At 49.2% G+C, this 19,159-nt stretch overlaps 1 protein-coding gene across 1 annotated transcript in view; it reads left to right on the top strand.

Annotated features, from left to right (window-relative positions):
- The window catches only part of znf385b (zinc finger protein 385B), a 94,199-nt gene that overhangs the window by 7,171 nt on the left and 67,869 nt on the right, over positions 1–19,159 (top strand). The window contains 1 exon segment of the mRNA XM_077002326.1: positions 16,451–16,780. Coding sequence (XP_076858441.1) covers positions 16,453–16,780 — 328 coding nt within the window. The 5' untranslated portion in view covers positions 16,451–16,452.

The raw sequence follows: 19,159 nt of genomic DNA, 5'->3' as shown, positions 1-19,159 counted from the left end.
CGCTCCCCGCCCTGACGCAGGAGCCCGAGGCAGACACAGCTCCATGCAGGGCAGGAGAACAGGGCAGGAATAAATTGCCTCCCCATCTTGTACGTCTCTGGAGTTTAAGAGACGATAAGCAGAGCTGGGAAAGTAGGATATCGGGAAGGTCAGATAGCTCCAGTAATTATCATCAGGAAGAAAGAAGAAAGGTTGGAAAAAGGGAGGTGGAGGGGGAGAGAAATGGGGAGGGAGGGAGGAGAGAGGGGAGAGACGGGGGGAGAGAGAGACGGAGAGAGAGGTGAGGGGGAGAGAGAGAGAGAGAGGTGGAGGGGGAGAGAAATGGGGAGGGAGGGAGGAGAGAGGGGAGAGACGGGGGAGAGAGAGACGGAGAGAGAGGTGAGGGAGAGAGAGAGAGAGAGGTGGAGGGGGGAGGGAGGGAGGAGAGAGGGGAGAGACGGGGGAGAGAGAGACGGAGAGAGAGGTGAGGGGGAGAGAGAGAGAGAGAGAGAGAGGTGGAGGGGGAGAGAAATGGGGAGGGAGGGAGGAGAGAGGGGAGAGACGGGCGGAGAGAGAGACGGAGAGAGAGGTGAGGGAGAGAGAGGGAGGTGGAGGGGGAGAGAAATGGGGAGGGAGGGAGGAGAGAGGGGAGAGACGGGGGGAGAGAGAGACGGAGAGAGAGGGAGGGAGGTGGGGGTGAGAGGGAGGTGGTGGTGGGTGGTGAGAGTCCTCCTCTCAGGGAGGTAATGAATCATTCCTCGAGTGCTTTTTCTGACAGTACTGGGGCTTTTTTGAGGGAGGTGAAAAGGAACACGGTGCCCATGCAGAATAATTGCCAGAAAAACACTCTCACCATGTGACGTGAATATTTGGTCTGTTTCCGCTCTTCTCACACCTTCCCAAGTGCACAGAGACCTTATCTCGCTCTGATCATCACACACATCTCCCCTGCCACCACCAAATTAAGACATGCATGATCTATTTTTGCCGTGACACCCAATAAACTCGATTCATGAAATAATTTACTGTTATTTTCTTGTTTTTGCGGAGGCCTCAGGAATGAGAGTCTCATGACCAGCACATTACACTCCCTGCTACGCTGATGCTAAATGGGTGGGTTTGGGAGTCTCTACTGACTCCAGTTGGAGCAGCGGGTGGGGCGCAGGCTGCATGTGCTCCCTGCTCCTTCTCCTCCAATCACGTGGCTTCCAGCGGTATGTAGGCCATGACACAGGGCTGGATTTGCAGCACAGATTGAGTCGCGTGTTCTAAGAGCGGATCCCCTGCCCCGTTGTAATCTGGTTCACAGATAGACTGGATCTGTTTCTGGAGAACCTGTGTGGACATGAGCTCTGGTGTTTTACCTGGATCATTAACCTTGGGACCATCAGGATGGGAGAGCCCTGGTGACAGATGCTCCATCTGATCCCCAGACTGTGAGACGTCCAGCCCAGGAGAACCTGGGCCAGACAGCTCCTACCTTTGGCTGCCTTTTAAATAAACAAACTAGAACTAAACACATGGTGTGATGCCTTCTAACTGGACTAGTTTAAGAACATCTTGCCTGAACCATTGCAGTGTTTACACAGCCCTCACAAATGGTCTTCATCGTGATATTCACAGACTACTAATAGTAACAAGGTTCCTTGCATCACCCCCCTCAAAATGTGACCTTTCACTGTTCTAATCAGTTAATATCACTAATGAGTCTATTTTACTGAGTGATTTCTTTGAGTCAAATGCTTCAATGTCCAGTATGACAAACTGGTTTAACATAATGTTTAACATGAATAATGTCTCACTTTATTGAGCTCTTAGACAATGCTGTTTTTCACTGTTTTAAAATGTGTTTTGTGATGTTTACTAAGTGTCCACAGTGGTAATATTGGAGCCTGAGTCAATACAATAATGTCAGGGTGCCCTCTGTTTGCAGAGAGAGAGAGCGAGAGAGAGAGCGAGAGAGAGAGCGAGAGAGAGAGCGAGAGAGAGAGCGAGAGAGAGAGAGAGAGAGAGAGAGCACACAGAGTGGTGTCCCTTAAACACAAGCCTAGATTGAATGCTTGCATCTCGGTGCCGGTGTGCAAAAGTAAAATCCTCATTTTGAGAGGGTCTTTTGCTAATGTATACAGCTTTTTGCTGTGTTTTTTTTTTTGGTTTATATACCATATCAAACATTTTGTCACCTGGTTATTGTCTGTTAATGTTTCTAATAGAATCTAAACTCTAAATCTGTGGAGTGATTCATGAGGACCACCTACAATTTACCACTAAAGTTGCTCACGCTTCACACACACACACACACGCACACACACACGCACACACACACACACACAGAGCTCTGGCTGATACCTTTGACTCTTAGAGTCTCGCTTTACCCTGACATAGTGACCTCTTACCTCTCATCTCAGAGAGCCAGGAGGGTTTCTCTCCTGGATCAGCTGGGTGTCTCTGAGCTGAGCTCCGTCCCTCTGTCCTTGGCAAAATCCAGCCTCCACAATTTTGATTTCAGCACGTTGAATTAATTATTGACTGCTGCATTTTTAAATGTATATTCTTATGAAAGTCCTAATTGCTGTAATGAAAGCAATTCAAGTAGTTTGTTTATGTTCTTGTAGCTGGGTAATGCTGGGTTGGTTGCTGTGCATGGTTGCCGGGTGTGGTTGCTGGGTGTGGTTGCCGGGTCTGGTTAGCATCATTGCATGTCTTGGCCTTCTGGAAGGCAGTTGATGAGGGCTTCTGTCAGGGGCGGGTTCTGTCAGGGGCGGGTTCTGTCAGGGGCGGGTTCTGTCAGGGACGGGTTCTAGTGGATAACAACTGAGATGCAGAGCAGGTTTGAAGTATCATTTATTAAATATGGTTTTGGAAGTAGGTCCTGGGCTGGCGGGGAAGGAGAGAACAGAGGGTCAGCTCGGCTGGGGAACAGATGGGGAACATTAGGACGTCGCTAATCCTTTCAGCACCGACACCAGAGTGCAGGAGAAGTAACTCGCCCCCCGCCAGCCCCCATCGCTGGCCAGAGGACGCCAAACGTCACCAGGGAGGGTTTGTGGATTCTTCCACAGGAGCGGCGAGCCCACCGTGGTCTCGGCCGTGGCCAAGATGTGTGTGTTTAAATAGAGACCAGTGTGGAGAGCTTTATATAGAGAGTTGAGGCAGAGTTAATGTAGTCCCATGCGGAGTTCAACCTGGAGGTAGTTTTAATGTGATCAACCGCATTAGCTTTTGGGCTGACACTGTGTGCTGCTTCTCATCCTTCCTCCCCATCCTCTGTCTCTCTATCTCTTTCTCTGTCTCTCTCTCTCTCTCTCTTCCCCCCCTTTCTCTCTCTTTTTCTCTCTCTACCTCCCTTTCTTTCTCTCTACCTCCCTTTCTCTCTCTCTCTCTCTCTCTCTCTCTCTCTCTCTCTCTCTCTCAGGTAAGTGTCGGTGTCTGTGGTAACATTACAGCGATGGCAAGTTCCATTAGCACAAGTGCGTGGCTTTTAAATTTTTCATGGATCGTATCCGGATGAAAGAGAATATCTGTAACTGAAGATGGCTTGCTGCAGAGATAAGTCTCGTCTGAAATCTGCGTTACGCCCAGAGACGGAGTCGGGGGTGTGTCCGCTGGGGGCGGGTGGAAGATGGGTGCGTATGCCAGGGGGCGGGTCCGCCGCTCTGGGGGGGGTCCGCCAGGGGTGTTTCACAAGGATCAAACTGCAAAGTTCTGCTGTTCAGCTCCTACTTGAGATGCTGTTGTCACTGATGTTATCGCCTTCATACAGGAGATGATGATGCCCCCTCAGAAGCAAAAGGAACACCTGTCCCTACATAGCTGACCCCGTGGTCTTTGAGATTATCCCTCCAGTGAGGACATAAACTGTTTAGATTAAGAGTAATCTGGTTGCACAGAGGTACAAATTATGGCACTAGGGGCTCCACAACTAGGTTAGCAGCCGGCCTGTGGATGCACGCCTCTGTGAGCTGATTGGTCAGTGATGGATTACCAGCTTGTGGATAATTATGAGGTTAAAGCCGATGGCCAGGTGCAGAACAGCTGTGGGGCGGAGCACGACCCTTTTTAGCACGCTGTTATGATATCAGCAGTAATCCCCATTAGTGCTTGTCTCCTCCTCCCCCAGTGGGCGGGATTATAAACCGCCTTCGACCTGTGATCCGCTTTGTCTTCCTGCGCACAGGTGTGAATGGCATTACATAGCGTTTCATTGGTCAGTTCAGACCTGCTGGGGCATGACGAGGGACTTCATTGGATATTATCTGGATAGAGGTGCACCGAACTCTGGTCTGACTTGATTAGTTCTGTCTGTTTTGATTTTTGAGAGCTGCTACATCATCTAATGTGTTGATGAGCTCAGCGCTCTGCTCGTTTGCCTGCTGGATGTGTGTGTTGGAAGGGCTGTTTTGTGCAGGCCTCGTCACAGGTGCCACAGTCCACTACGACGATGCCAGATGTCACAGAGCCTGGCTCAGCCTGTTTGGGTGCGTTCACACGGGAAACACATCCTGCCACTACAGGACATGATGTCACTACCCTGAACCGTGGGGCAGTTTGAATTACCCCTTTGTGCTGGTGGCCTGTGTAGGATGTTGTACATCAGTCCTGCTGATTGACACATAAGAGCTAAATGTAACCATAAGAAACAAACACGAGCTATGAGTAATTGAGCTATGAGTAATTGAATATCTGCCCTGTCCTGTCAACATTTGGCCACATATTCTGCCTCTCCATTTTAAATCAGCAGCACAATCTTCTCTGGCTTGTTTACACTTTAGACCCTTTCTTTGTCATTTAACGCTCGCTGTTTTGGGGGATGTTTGATTGATTAACGATCCTCACTGCCTTCCTGGCTTGTCTTTGTAGCCTTTTAAATAATTCATCCTGTCCTCTGTATTCTTATTCCATCTGTTTTCTGTGGAGGCGGACTAAGTTAATTAAGATGTCCACCAACAAGGTCGCTTAACCATAGTGGCTCTCTCTCTGTCTCTTTGTTTATCTGTCTCTCTCTCCCTGTGTCCCTGTCTCTCTGTCTGTCTGTCTGTCTGTCGTGGTCTGTCTCTCTCTCCCTGTGTCCCTGTCTCTCTCTCTGTCTGTCTGTCTGTCGTGGTCTGTCTCTCCCTGTGTCCCTGTCTCTCTCTCTCTCTGTCTGTCTGTCTGTCGTGGTCTCTCTCTCTCTCTGTGATTACGTGATCTGTAGCCCATGCTGGGGCGAGTTCTGTTGCTTCCATCCTGTGGTCTTAGGAGTCGGGCCTGGCCAGTTTCCACCTCCTGTCTCTGTAAAGAATCTGTCCTGGGACACACACTGTGTGTGTGTGTGTGTGTGTGTGTGTGTGTGTGTGTGTGTGTGTGTGTGTGTGTGTGTGTGTGTGTGTGTGTGTCCTGCACCTTGGTGACAGCATCTTTCATGTTTTTTGGCTAGGTTTTGAAACCTTACATGATGTCCAGAACATCACATCAAAGTGAATAAACCATTAAAGGTTTGATGGTGGTGTTGGGCCAGTTTGTCCCTGGGTGCTGTGCTGGGCGTGGTCTCCTACCGAGGTGGGCGGGGCTTCCTCCAGGGCGGGGATTTCTCTGTCTGGGTGGCCAGGCAAGCCGAAGCTGTCAGCAGACGAGCCGTCACACCGGCTGCTTCATCTGCTCCCCCCTATCTGCCCCTGCCCCGCCCCCGCCCCCTGCCCCGCCCCCGTCCCCTGCCCCGCCCCCTGCCCCGCCCTGCCCACAAACCGCATGCTGTGTTCAATCAGCAACGCCGTCACGTTCGGCCTGTGTCTGGAAGCTGAGAGCGTCTGAGAGGAAGCTGTTTGGGTCTGACCGTGTCGCATTCCCTGACCCTCGGTTCAAATAAACAAGTACAAACCACAAACATTCCCTGGTGGTCTGACTCCACCGCTCCAGTGTGTCCCTCTCCCTCTCCCCCTCTCCTCTCTTCCTCTTATTGTATTGTCTTGTATTACCCAGTAGCCTGCATATGTAACAGAATAGGAAAGTTGCGTCTATACATACATACACATATATTACACACACATTCTGTGTGTCTATGTTTATATTTGTATATATATAACTACACACACATTCTAAATTTAGCTACAAGGATTATCACACCATTGTCCTATGTTACCCAGAATAGCTCATGTGTGTCAATGTTTCTGTTCTCTGGGCTGGGTGCTTCTGTCAAGGTGACTGCTGGCTTCAGATCTACCTCATATATCATTTTGCCAGGACAGATCATTATGGTGGACCGGCAGGTGTGTGTGGTACAAGGACACGAGAGCCCGGTGGGGGGGGACGCAGAGGACAGCGTACGGACGCCGTGCGGTCCGGATCACAGATGCGGAGGTTAGAGGCAGGGACATCCCCGAAGCTTCTCCCGTCCTGCTGATGCTCGTCCTGGTGTGCGCCAGCTGCTTGTCCCGTCTTACACCCGGGCGTCTCCTCACGGCTCCTCTGTGGCACCTGCGTCTGTCCTGGTGCTCGGAGGGTTTATGCTCCGGTCTCACAGGGGCTCCTCCAACGGAGGACGTGCTCCATGTCCACACACACACACACACACACACACACTGCTCAGCGTTGGAACGTCCGTCGCCTTTGGACCTCCGGTCTCGGGCCGAGGTGAGACGTCAATGGTGGTGTCGTTAAACGCCACCTCGGCTCCAGGGTGTTTGGTCTGGCACTGAAGCGGCAGTAACGCATGCGGGCGCCGGCTTTATTCCCCAGCGCACCGCTCCGTCAGGATGAGCCTGAGCCCGAACAAATCCAGACGGCTGAGCGCCGCTGGAGAAATGCGTGGATGTTCAGGGGATCAGCCAAGGGTTGTGAGGGAGCTGAAGCTTCCGGCTCACAGGAGCGGGAGGGAGTGGTGGCGTTTAATCTCACCCCGCGGAGGGAGCACCACTAGCTGCAGGCTCCTCACAGCACATCAGCTCCGCTCATTCACACTCGGCCTTCTGGCTTCCAGAAGTGAACAGACGCATTTAGAAACGGGTTGCTGAGCAGTTGTTTGTTTTTCCCCTCTGCCGTGTATTTGTGAATACTTAATAAAAAGGAGAGCGAAGACCTCCTAATTCTCCCTGGATTTACGCTAATGATCCGTTTTTATAAAGACGCCTTCTGGAGCTACTTAAATTGTGTTCTTTATGTGTCAAATCCATACAAAGATCACGGATTTAACAGCAGAAGGAAAAACTGATTGTTTTGTTGCCCGACTGTAGTATCCTGAAGGTTCAGCTGGAAGGTGGAGCTGGTGATCTCACTGTGGTGTGGGTGGAGGTGTGGTGAGTACAGACTCCTCCCCCGCACTCCCGCTGGTGGTGTTTGCTGCAGAGGGGAGACCATGTCAACCTCGCCCTACACACACCTGTGTGCCTCCGCTCCGTCTGCCGAGAGACGGCATGCCCACAACGCCCAGTTGTTTATAGTTCCTGTGCTGTGAGTAGGTGTGCGCTGAACACTGGGCCTGTTCAAGAGTGGCAGACATTTTCAGACAGCTCTGTGTTTTTTGCATGCCTGGACATGGCAGTGGGGAAAATACCAGTCCTGTGGGCATCCATCAAAAACTCCACTTCCCACAAATCCTCCTGCATTTGAATGGCACATTTACTGCAGTGTATTCCAGAGTTCTGTCATCCACTCCATGGATATAATATTAAAGTGGACTTTGACCTTGACTTCGCTAAAGCCAAATATGTTCATGAAAATGTTATTAGTTTTTGTGTTGATGTGCTGCCTGGACACATTTCTTGTGAGTGGTTTGTGTTGATATTGTGCGCTCTGTTTGTGTTATATTAAACTGAGTGTGTTGTGTCCGTACATGTGTGTCGTTGTCTCTGATCTCTGATTGAATTGTACATCTGGTAACAGTTGTGGGGTTGGAAAGGCCAGATCCCATAGAGAATCAGTCTCTCCTCTCTCTCCTCTGCTCCCCTCCCTCTCCTCATCTCTCCTCCCCTCCCCTCCCTCTCCTCCCCTCTCCTCCCCTCCCCTCCCTCTCCTCATCTCTCCTCCCCTCTCCTCCCCATCCCTTTTTTCCACACATCCTCTCCCTGTATGTTTCCTTTCTCCATTCTCTTTCTTCTGGATGCCTTGCTGACTATCTCTGTCTGTCTGTCTGTCTGTCTGTCTGTCTGTCTGTCTCTCCCTGTCTGTCTCTTTTGGCTTCATCTCTAGCTTTCTGCCATTGTTTCTCTTACTCTCGCCTCAATTTCGTTCTCCACATTCTTATCTGCCTCTTTCTCCTCCCTCCCTCCCTCTCTTTCTTTCTCTCTTTCTCTCTCTCTCTCTCTCTCTCTCTCTCTCTCTCTCTCTCTCTCTCTCTCTCAAATGATGGAATGTTTACCCTCAGTGGATGCTTATCTTGATTTGGCCATGTTATTTATTTACGGTTCATATATTATTCCATTAGTGTTTTTTTAACAGAAAAACCCTTATCACAAAGCCTTGAGTTGGAAACAGGGCACTTTAAATTACGTATAAACAAGATTTTCCCATGAATGTGGGACGGGTTTGAGCAGCCTGTGAGTCCTCCCGGACATCTCTGATTAGAACGAGTGTTCATCAGTGTTCGGTCTGGTCAGGACGAATGCTGAGTTTGCTGATATCAGACCGCCATGGTGTGACCTGAGCTGTTTTTTTTTCCTCACAAAGCAGATTTAATCTGTTCTTTTTCCAGCATTCAGCATAATGGACTCCCTCAGTGTACATGGCTGAGGGATTGTGGGTTTTGTCCAGTTCTCCTGATCTTATCACCCTCCACGAGCTCTTTCTCATGGGCTTCAAACCTCTACAGTTTTCATCACAGCACTGTGAGATCAGACGCGAGATCAGATGTTACCGATCCATGTGCTGGTTCCACTCAGACCCTCACTCAGACTCCCAGTCTGAACGTAGTAGCAGTAGACCCGGTTCAGACATGACAGCCATTAGCTTAGCCAGGGATCTCAGAGTCTCTCCCTGAGGTGTGTGTGTGTGTGTGTGTGTGTGTGTGTGTGTGTGTGTGTGTGTGTGATGTTTAAAAGAAAAAGAGAGAGGTGGAGAAATGGCATAATTGCGTAACTCCCTATTACTGCAGCAGTTTACCTCCGCCCCTCCAGATGTCTCACACACACACACACACACACACACACACACACACACACACACAGTAAGCCAAAAAGCTTACACTGGTTATGTTTCTTGGCACTGTTTCCTGGGTCTGCTTCGGTGGTAGAGTGAGGTGGGCCACCATCTGGAGCACAGGGTGCTTTTAACGCTGGACTCCTGCTCCGCGTGTCTGAAGGTGGAAGGATGGTTGGGTGTGAGCTGCTCCACGTCTTCTGTTTACGCCTCCCTCTCTGATGGCACCACGAGTGGCGTAGACGGAGGAGCAGAGAGGAGAGAGGCCGTGTGTTGAGGGTGGACCTCTGTGCTCGCACACAGACCCGCCAGTAAACGTCCACACCTGCTTACGTTCTTGCATCCTTTGTTTCTTTGTGAGTTGTTCTTTGTCTCTCTGTGTCAGGCTTTCTGCTCTACTCTGTGGGGAGTCCTGGTGGTTTGTTAGTAATGGGTGTGATTCGTTTTTCCCTGTGTGGTTGTGACTCACACTGCAGTTTGTTAATAATGGAGCCAGTGTGTTTGCAGCCCTGCTGCCCATGGCGACCACGCTCAGGAGAAGGCTTCTCCACCTTCTCCACCAGGAGAAGGCTTCTCCACCTTCTCCACATTCCCAAACACAGGGCTCTACAGCCCACCTGCTGCCCACACCACCCATGTGGCTTTAAGATGTAGTTTCTAAATGAAAAACGCCAACACTCTGGTCTCTCTATGAACTCTTTTCAGAGGGTCTTTCTCTCTCCCTTCCCCTCACTCTCACTCCGTGCACTTAAAATGAACTACAGTTACACTTGTACCATGTCTGTCTGTGTGTGTGTGTGTGTGTGTGTGTGTGTGTGTGTGTGTGTGTGTGTGTGTGTGTGTGTGCGCGCGTGTGCGCGTGCGTGGACTGACTAATCTACTTGTACCAGTATAGGATAAAGAGGAAAAGGTTGCCAAGTACACTAACTAGTCTTTATTGAGTGCTCCTTGCTAGTATGAATGGGTTGTATGTGTTGACCTTGAATCCAACAAGGTGCTGGAAACATTTCTCAGGTTTTAGTCCATATCGTCATGGTAGTACCACATGGTTCCTGCAGAGTTTTTGCCTGTTGATCCATGATGTGACTCTCTCGGCACATCCCACAATGCTATACTGGATCAGACCTGGTGACTGTGAATGTCTCATCGTCCCGTTCAGGAAACCAGTTTGAGATGATTTGATCTTTTTGTCACATGGTGCATTATCCTGCTGGAAGTAGCCATCAGAAGATGTGTACACTGTGGTCGTACTGGGATTGACACGGCTATGTACAATCCTCAGGTAGGCTGTGGTGTTTAAACGATGCTTCGTTGGTATCAAAGGCCCCAAATATCCCCTAGACCAGGGTTGCCCACAACTTTCCAGCTTGCGAGCTACTTATAAGTTGACCAAGTCAAAATGATCTACCTACTATAATAATGCAAAACAATTTTTTTTTTGTGTGTCGTGTGTCAAACCCTAGACCGTCAGTGCAGATGGACGATAGCCTGTCATTCATCCACTACTTTTTAATGTCTTGCGATCTACCCACACTTCCTTCGTAGATCGCGATCGACGTATTGGGCACCTCTGCCCTAGACCATTACAGCGCCACCAGCTGGATGGATCCATGCTGTTCTTGCCAAATTCTGACCCGGCTAATGGGATGTAGTGGCAGAACCCCAGACTCGTCAGACCAGGCAGACTGATCTTCTGGTGTCCATGTTTGGAGAACCTGTGTGATTTGTAGCCTCAGTTGTCCAGTGTGATCTGCTGTTGCTGTTGCACATCGGCTATAAGGTTTGATGTGTTTTGAGTTGAGTGGTTACTTGTGTTACTGTTTGTCTTTTTACCAGCTCAAACCAGTTTGGCCATTCTCCTCTCACAGCTCTCCCAGAGAACTGCCACTCACTGGATATTTTCTCTTTTTCTGTAAACCCAAGAGAAAAAAATCCCAGTAGATCAGCAGTTTCTGAAAATTTCAGGCAGGCCTGACTAGCACCAATGACCATGACACGTTGAAAGTCACTCAAATCAGCTTCCTTCCCCATTCTGATGCTTGGTTTGAACTTCAGTAGCTCGTTCTGACCACACCCACACACCTACGTTGCTGCCATGTGATTGGATATTTGTTTTAACAAATGAGTGTGTCTAATAAAGTGGCTGCGGAGTGTAGATAGCAGTGCAGTTTACCAGGTTCCTCTGGATGAATGTCTCTCCCTATCTCTGCATTTCTTGTCCACACCTCTCCCCCTCTCTCCCTTTCTCTCTCTCGCTCCCACTCTCATTGCCATGCAATCTTCGTGCTATGACCTTTGAGAGCTTGATTAACTCTCTGTCATCTGTTCTTTAAATCTCCCTATTGACATGACTGTGAGCAGAGTTCCCAGGGTACCCACTAAAGTGAGCTGGGAATACCCTTCACCCTCCGTCACAAGGAGACTGGGACTCAAGACTCACCTTTGACCCTTTCTCCCTCCCTGACATGATCAAAGGCCCAAACCTCTCACTCACAGGTGCTCAGCTAAACCGTAAGTGGAGTTCACAAACACACAGGCAGTCCTACACAGTGACCAGCGCCTTAGATATGGAGGAGAAATTATTGTCAGCCAATCAGTTTCACAGATTCATTTTTTTCCTGTCACTCTGTATGTTTAAATATTGATGGTCTTGTTTTCAGAACAAAGTTATGAATATTTATAGCTTTGTTCAGTGATTTGCTTGTGTTACTGGCTATGGCAGTAATGTAATCTGGCAAGTGTGTCAACCTGTATGCTAGTAAGACACTGTTGAGGCCTGCTGAGTGAGGAAGGTGTTGGAAGAGAAGGTTCTGGAATGGTGAGGGAGGTCTGGACTTTCAGACAATGGTGGTACCTGTTTCCTGTCCTCTGAGGGACGGGCCGTTCATGTTCCAGACACGGATTTCTCGTTTTCTCCTAGCTGATTAAAAAAGAGTCTGACAAGTGAGGTGCACAACCAATCAGAATCACCAAAATGAGACATGATTGTGGAGCCTCTGCCCTCTGGAATTGTAGAGAATAAAATGAGAATTGTGTTTTCTAGAAGTGAGACCCAAACACATACTGCTATGCTGCAGGGACATTCTCCCAGTATCTCTCTCCTAATGCATTACATTTTCCATTAACCTTGAATTGCTGTTTTGACCCCTGTATGGCTTGCTGAGGTTAATGGTTATTTGAATTATGTTTAATGACAACACCATTCATTATCTGTGTCATGGATTAATGAAGTTTAGCCCACTGATTAGTACATTTCTGTGGTATGTTTCTAAATATTTAAAATAGACACCTGTCTGAATGTTGTAAATTGTTTAGAACTTGTAATGTGCGAGTCTGAGACAGGATGCTGAGGAGAGAGCAGGATGAACACGCTTTATTTATATTAGCGTCTATTAACATTTATTAGCGTATATTAGCGCTATCAGAACCATGTACAGCAAAGACACTGACAAACAAGCAATGTAGACAACACTCCCACTTAAATACACGAATACTAACGAGACAGAACACATCACAACAACAAGACCAGAGACAGGTGTGACAAACAACACGAGCAACACAGACGAACACACACACACACACCAAGAAATACACACACACACACAGAAACTGGGCGTATACAGACAAAAACAGACACATCCGGAGGGAAGGCTCACCCCGCCCCCCACACAGAGCAGCACCTGGTAATCGCCCCTCCGGGGAAACTCATTCCACAGTGGCCATGCTGGAAACCCTGTGTTCAGCAGGGTGGTCCCCCCCCTTGGCCCTCGGGACGGTGCGTTGTGCTCTGGGGAACGCCTGCTCGGTGTGGGGTGACTGCACTAGACACACACGGAAACAGACCATACACAGACCAACATAGACACGTAGGGAAGGATCATGGGGACAGAAATGATACAGAGCAGAAATCTTCAGATCATAGAGCTCTGGAAAAACTGAATCCATGGTTTCTCTGGTTTAACTATTTATAGGGATGTGTTTGGGGAAAAAATGAACATTTGCAGCTGGTAAAATAAAAAAGCAGTGATTTTAGACTTCGAATAATGCAAAGAAAGCAAATTCATATTAGACCTGCATGGCGTTCATGTACCTTGGCTCGCTTCCCAGCAGTCTTCAAATAAATATGATTTGGGGAACACCACTCAGTAATTCATTAAGCAAAATGAGGCCTGCATGTGTTGAAATTCAATAGACAGTGGAATAGAATGGCTGGTATACACATAGAGAAGAGATTTCAAAGAAGTCCACAGCTGTAGTAGAGTAACACAAAAGAGTAAGCTGGTCCCGTGCCTCGCCTCACACTGGTCCCGTGCCTCGCCTCACACTGGTCTCGTGCCTCGCCTCACACTGGTCCCGTGCCTCGCCTCACACTGGTCCCGTGCCTCGCCTCACACTGGTCCCGTGCCTCGCCTCGCCTCACACTGGTCTCGTGCCTCGCCTCACACTGGTCTCGTGCCTCGCCTCACACTGGTCCCGTGTCTCGCCTCGCCTCACACTGGTCCCGTGCCTCGCCTCACACTGGTCCCGTGCCTCACTACTGGTAATAGGTCTCTAGAATCTTTTCTAGAATCATTCATTCAAGTTCATTTGGTTGGTTGTTTTTTTCTGGAACATTCTAAAGAAAGCTGGATGATGTTTGTGTTGAGTCAGTATGGAAGAACTTCTAGAAGCACCTGAAGTGATCGAGTTCTCGCTGTGCCATCTGGCAAGCGTGACGGTCTAATGCTTCCTCAGAAGCTCCGGTACGTCAGAGCCCTCGGCTTCTACTAGAGGGAATAAGTGTGTGGGTGGGAAGAAGATGGATATTTTTCAGTTCCTGTTTGAGCTGGGATTGAACTGGATACGCACATACATACCTGTCTGGACAGGGCTGAGCTGTCCTGGGCTGAGTGGTGCATTGACCCGACGGTACTGGGTTTTATGGTCTCTCTGTGTTCTCCTGTACCTCCTGCTTCTCATCCTGAAAACACGTCTGGCTGGGGGAGACGGAGAGGAAAAGAGAAATCACGAGCTTTGCTCCTACAGAAGTGTCTGCAGGTGAGGCCTTTCTCCCTTCATCGATCTGTTCAGATGTCAGCGCTAATCCCTGAATACTGATTCCTGGAGTCGTTTCCACTTTTCTCCTCACACACTGCAGCCAGCATTGATGGTGTGTGAATCAGCCTGCCAGGTGCATGCTGGTGTTTAATGCACAGCGTGGGACTCTCTGCCGTTCCTCCCAGTAAAACGGCCTCTTCAGGGGAACCGCTGCAGTAGGTTTTAATCTGCTCTCTGTAGGAGATGTGCTAAGATGTGCTGGTGCTTGTCACAGGTGACTGGGGTGGATTAGTTGTGAGTGATTAGCTACGGACTCGCTTGTCTGGACGTCTGTGTGTGTGTGTGTGTGTGTGTGTGTGTGTGTGTGTGTGTGTGTGTGTGTGTGTGTGAGACTGACACGGTCATTGAGTGATAGAACTCCTGCGGGGCAAATCCTACTAGCCGTCACACTGCCACTCACTTTACACCCTGATACACCCAATCACTTTGCACTCTATCACTCCAACTATACACCCCGTTCCCGTCTGTCACCTTACGACCTCTGACCCCAGCTGAACCCTGTCACTGCTGCTGTTGTCCACTACTTACCAATACATGTCCACTGAAATCGCCCTGTAAGGGAAACAGCAGGTAGCGTTGCTCTTAAGGAAGGCAGATTATTGCTGATAGAGAGCTGAGGGAAATGTGATCTTTGGCACCATGGTCTGATTAGATTATATGGAGGTCTGATTAAATGATGCGAAGGACAGTGATGCCTGGACCACCCTCTTCTGTATTTATCCTACAGTGAAGGCCTTACCCTCTCCACACAATCTGTTACCACCACTCCACACACTGTTACCCCTTCTGCACACCCTGTTACCACCACTGGTACCACTCTCTTAAACCCACCCTGTGTATCACCCGCCACACACTCTGTTAGGTGCAAGTGTGCACCTTAAGGTTCCCCCGTATGTCTGCCTGTCTGCACACAGTCCACCATGTCTCCCTCCTGGTTAGAGATCCTGTACGGCGGGTCAAGCACCACTGAACTCCAGTACTGCAGCATTCTGTCCCCCCCCCCGGTTCTCTTTCCCACCACAAAGTAGGTCAGCCGTGGCATCTTGGCTGATGTGAGATGGTTGATGGATCGGTATGTCGTGTAGCTGGAGACAGTGAGGGTCTATCTGTGGGATTAGAGCGTGCAGCTACATGCAGAGATTATCGCCTGTGCGTCCGCGGGATTACTGACCAGGAAGGGCCACATGGAGTGCCTAGCCTGTACGTGTTCACACACTCTCACCCCCTCTCACTCCTCACCCTCTCTCTCACTCTGTCTCAAACACACACACACTCCCACTTTCTATCTCACAACCACAGTAATAGATATATAGATATCACACCCACAGCCATTTTTTCAAGATCTGACTCAACTGTTCTGGTCCACACCAGATATCAGACCTCAGGGTGCGAGACTGATCACTGCTCAACCTTTTGTGTAATTCACGAGAGGCCCAGAGCTCACACTACACATGCAGTAAGCCCCTTTTATGAACTCGCACATCACCTCTGGGTGGAAAGAGTGGACTCTCTCTCTCCCCTTCTCTCCTCTAGCTCTCTAACCTCTTTCCTCTCCCTCTGTTCTTCCGTCTGTTTACCTCCGTATCTGTGCCCCCCCCCTTATGCGGTGTGCCTTGCGTGAGCCCCACGTGAGCGGGCTTCTTCCTCAGGGTGACAGATGGTCACTGGAGGTCAAGCCTGGCTTGGCAACTGCTGTTGTAGCCAAGAGGCCAAACGCAGGCTGAGCTGAGCCACAAGCAAGCAAGGGGGAGTGGGTGATATATTGCTAGTTAATAGATATCGCGATACTGTCCTTTACAATAGTGATATTGGAGAGTATCGGAAATATGTGGGGGTTTTTTTGCCGCTTTTTGCACTCCTATCTTGCAGATGAGCATGGATGTTTCAGATGAGTTGTCTGGGCTATGTGGATTTTTTACTTATTGCAAAAAATATCGCAGCAGGAAAATGTGGTCGCTCCATGAGATTTTGACCTTCCCAGCCCACACACACACACACACACACACACAGAGACGTGTTCCAAACATCCGTCCTCTCAGACCTCGTTTAACTACTGTACATACCATCTAACCTCCCACTCCACTTCACTGAATTTTCGGATGTAAATTCAGCTGCTCAAGGATCCACTGTGAAGCACAGTGTTTAAATTTAGACAGTGAGTCTTCATTGTGGAATTTTGGACACCTGTGGGTTTGGCTTGGCGCTGTTCTGCGCTGCTTCCTGTTTGACTTTCTCTTGTTGTCTTGCTTGTTCTCCCTCGCTGCAGGTATGAAGACTCCTCTGAGCCCTGCTCAGCTGATGGAGAACAGCCCACCTCCCTATTTCCCGCTGCCGGCCTGCGTGGAGCTGGAGGAGGAGGCGTCCAGCGGCCTGGCCGACGTTCATGCGCGGAAGAAGCTGCTCTACTCGCTCTGCGAAGTCTGTAACATCCAGCTGAACTCGGCTGCCCAGGCCCAGACCCACTACAACGGGAAGTCCCACCTGCGCCGGGTGAAGCAGCTCAACCACGGGGAGGTCCCGCCGGCCAACGCCAGCGCTAGTGCTAACAGCAGTGGCAGTGCCCCTCCTCCACTTCACACTGTCAGCAGTAGCACGGGTAAGCTGGTCCACCTGCCGCGGTCCCCTGAGAGGATGCTATCGCCCCCTGCAGGATGGGAGGAAAGACCCATGCCTGTTTTCTATGATGTCACCCTGTGCTCTGTGGGTGTGTGAGCATCCGTGATGCTAAAGTTGTCTCACAAACCTTCCTCTCAGCAATTTCTCTCTCCTGCGCTCTCTGTCTGTCTCCCTCCCTCACTCCCTCCCTCTCTCTCTCTCTCTCTCTCTCTCTCTTTCTCTCTCACTCTATCTCCCTTTCTCTCTCTTGGGGTGGGTGTGTGTGTGTGTGTGTGTGTGTGTGTGTGTGTGTGTGTGTGTGTGTGTGTTTTAGTGCTGGTTTAACAAAATTTCCTTAGTGGTATTGTGCAGCTGTTAATGGTAGACAACACAGAAATACCTGGAGTAAATCTGGGGTTTACTATCATTACTATTATTACTTCTCTGAGAGGATGACACTGTCTCTTGCTTATGATGTGCTAAATTCTAACACAGTGTTTCAAAAAGCTCTGGGACTCTGTCTAGCACGTTCTTGAGAGAATTAGCATGTGGTGCAGATTGACATCACGCTGTGCTCCCCAGCCGGGCGGGTGAGAGCGTCACCCTCCTACTTGGTGGGAGGCACCAAACTGCTCCAGGCAGATGGAGAATAAAACCCAGGGAAGAGTCCAGAGTGGTTCCTGTGTGTTTACTGGCTGTTCTCTTCATGAGTCTCAGAGTCCAAATGAGCGTTGGTCAGTTTACAACTTAACCTCCACGTTCAAACAAGTCTGAGGCTGTTTTGGTTTGTCGCTAGGGAGAAAGACCCAGCGTGACACCAGGGTAGGTTCTGTAGCGGCGGGCCCATGACGACGTGTCGCCGTGGTGTCAGCGCGGTAGTGAAGAACCTTTGCCTGAGCTCGTGGAAAAGTAGCGTGTGCTGTACAGACATGAGGCAGTGCGGCTGTGAGGAACGGAAAAATCCCTCCAGTTTGCACGCTCGAGTGACTCGGTGACGAAGAGCAGGAATCATCCAGCGAAGATACAGGCTGCATGTGTGACTGTACGATCGCATAGACCGCAGTGTGAAGAGTGAAGAGATTCAGTGTGAATTCCCACCTACTTAGTTAATTTATCAGTTTTTTTTCTCCTTGAGATGTGAGCAAATATCAGCTCACACACGTCAGTGTTTGGTGTGTTTATGCATGAGAGGAAGAGACAGTGATTTAGAGAGAGGTTATTATTGTTGTTAGTACAATTACTATACAATTAGTATTACGGGAAATGAAAGGCTACTGAAAGTATTTCAGTAGTAAGTATTTATTTTAAAGCGCATTTAAAACCAGAATGCCTATATCAGGCACCAGCCTCATCTTTGCTCAGACTGATGATTCATTGTATAATTTGAGCATATGAATCATTTCATTGCATTTGATAATTTGATTTGATTCATTTGGAATTACACAAAAACATACCAATGTTTAAATTAAAGAACTCCTCAACTTTAATATTAATACACATAGAGATTAAATAAATGATGCACATATTCAGTGTGAATTAAGATGCAATCAGTTTCCAGTTCCAGTTGCTTATATACAACTCAGTCTTGAACACTAACCCTAGTCTTTTAAACTAGTGCATTATGTTTCTGTCTATCTGTCTGTCTGTCTGTCTGTCTGTCTGTCTGTGTCTGTCTGTCTCTCTCTCTCTCTCTCTCTCTCTCTCTCTCTCTCTCTCTCTCTCTCTCTCTCTCTCTCTCTCTCTCTCTCATATGGTCCAGTCAGCTGCAGTTAGATCTTGACTTCATTGAGCTGTTCTGGCATGGCTGCCTAACGTGCAACATTGATAAAACAATTACGAAGATGATGGATCATGAGACCCAGCTAGCAATACTGTTAAGCCATGAGAGGCGCTTGGAGGGGGACCAAACTACATCCGGGCCAAACCTAAACCAAAGCACAGTCTAAATACATAAACCAGTCACACACACACACCCCTCTGAGAAAGGAAATCAGACAAGACCAGTGGTGCCTGGACGTGTGGCAGGAATCTGCTGATGGTGCCCTGCGTGCCCTGTGTGTCCTGCGTGCCCTGTGTGTCCTGCGCTGTCTCCCAGAGGCCCTGCTAGCAAATGCGTGTAGAAAGAGAGAAGATGCTACAGTGGAATGATCCTAAATCCTTCTGCAGCAGTGGATGTATTTCTCTATGTTCATCTGTAAAGTAAAGTCCTGTATTGGCTAGTGAAGAGCCCATGTGAGATCTGCGTATTGTGTGGACGCTCACAGAAGTTTATTTTACGAGTCTGTGTCTGTGTGCATGTCTGTCTGTGTCTGTGAGTGTGTGCGTGTGTGTGGGTGTTTGCGCGTCTGTGTGTGTGCGTTTGGGTTCATGGACGTCTGTC

Source organism: Brachyhypopomus gauderio, chromosome 4 (assembly GCF_052324685.1).
Source record: "Brachyhypopomus gauderio isolate BG-103 chromosome 4, BGAUD_0.2, whole genome shotgun sequence".
NCBI lineage: Eukaryota > Metazoa > Chordata > Actinopteri > Gymnotiformes > Hypopomidae > Brachyhypopomus > Brachyhypopomus gauderio.
This window is presented reverse-complemented; position numbering and strand designations above follow the sequence as displayed.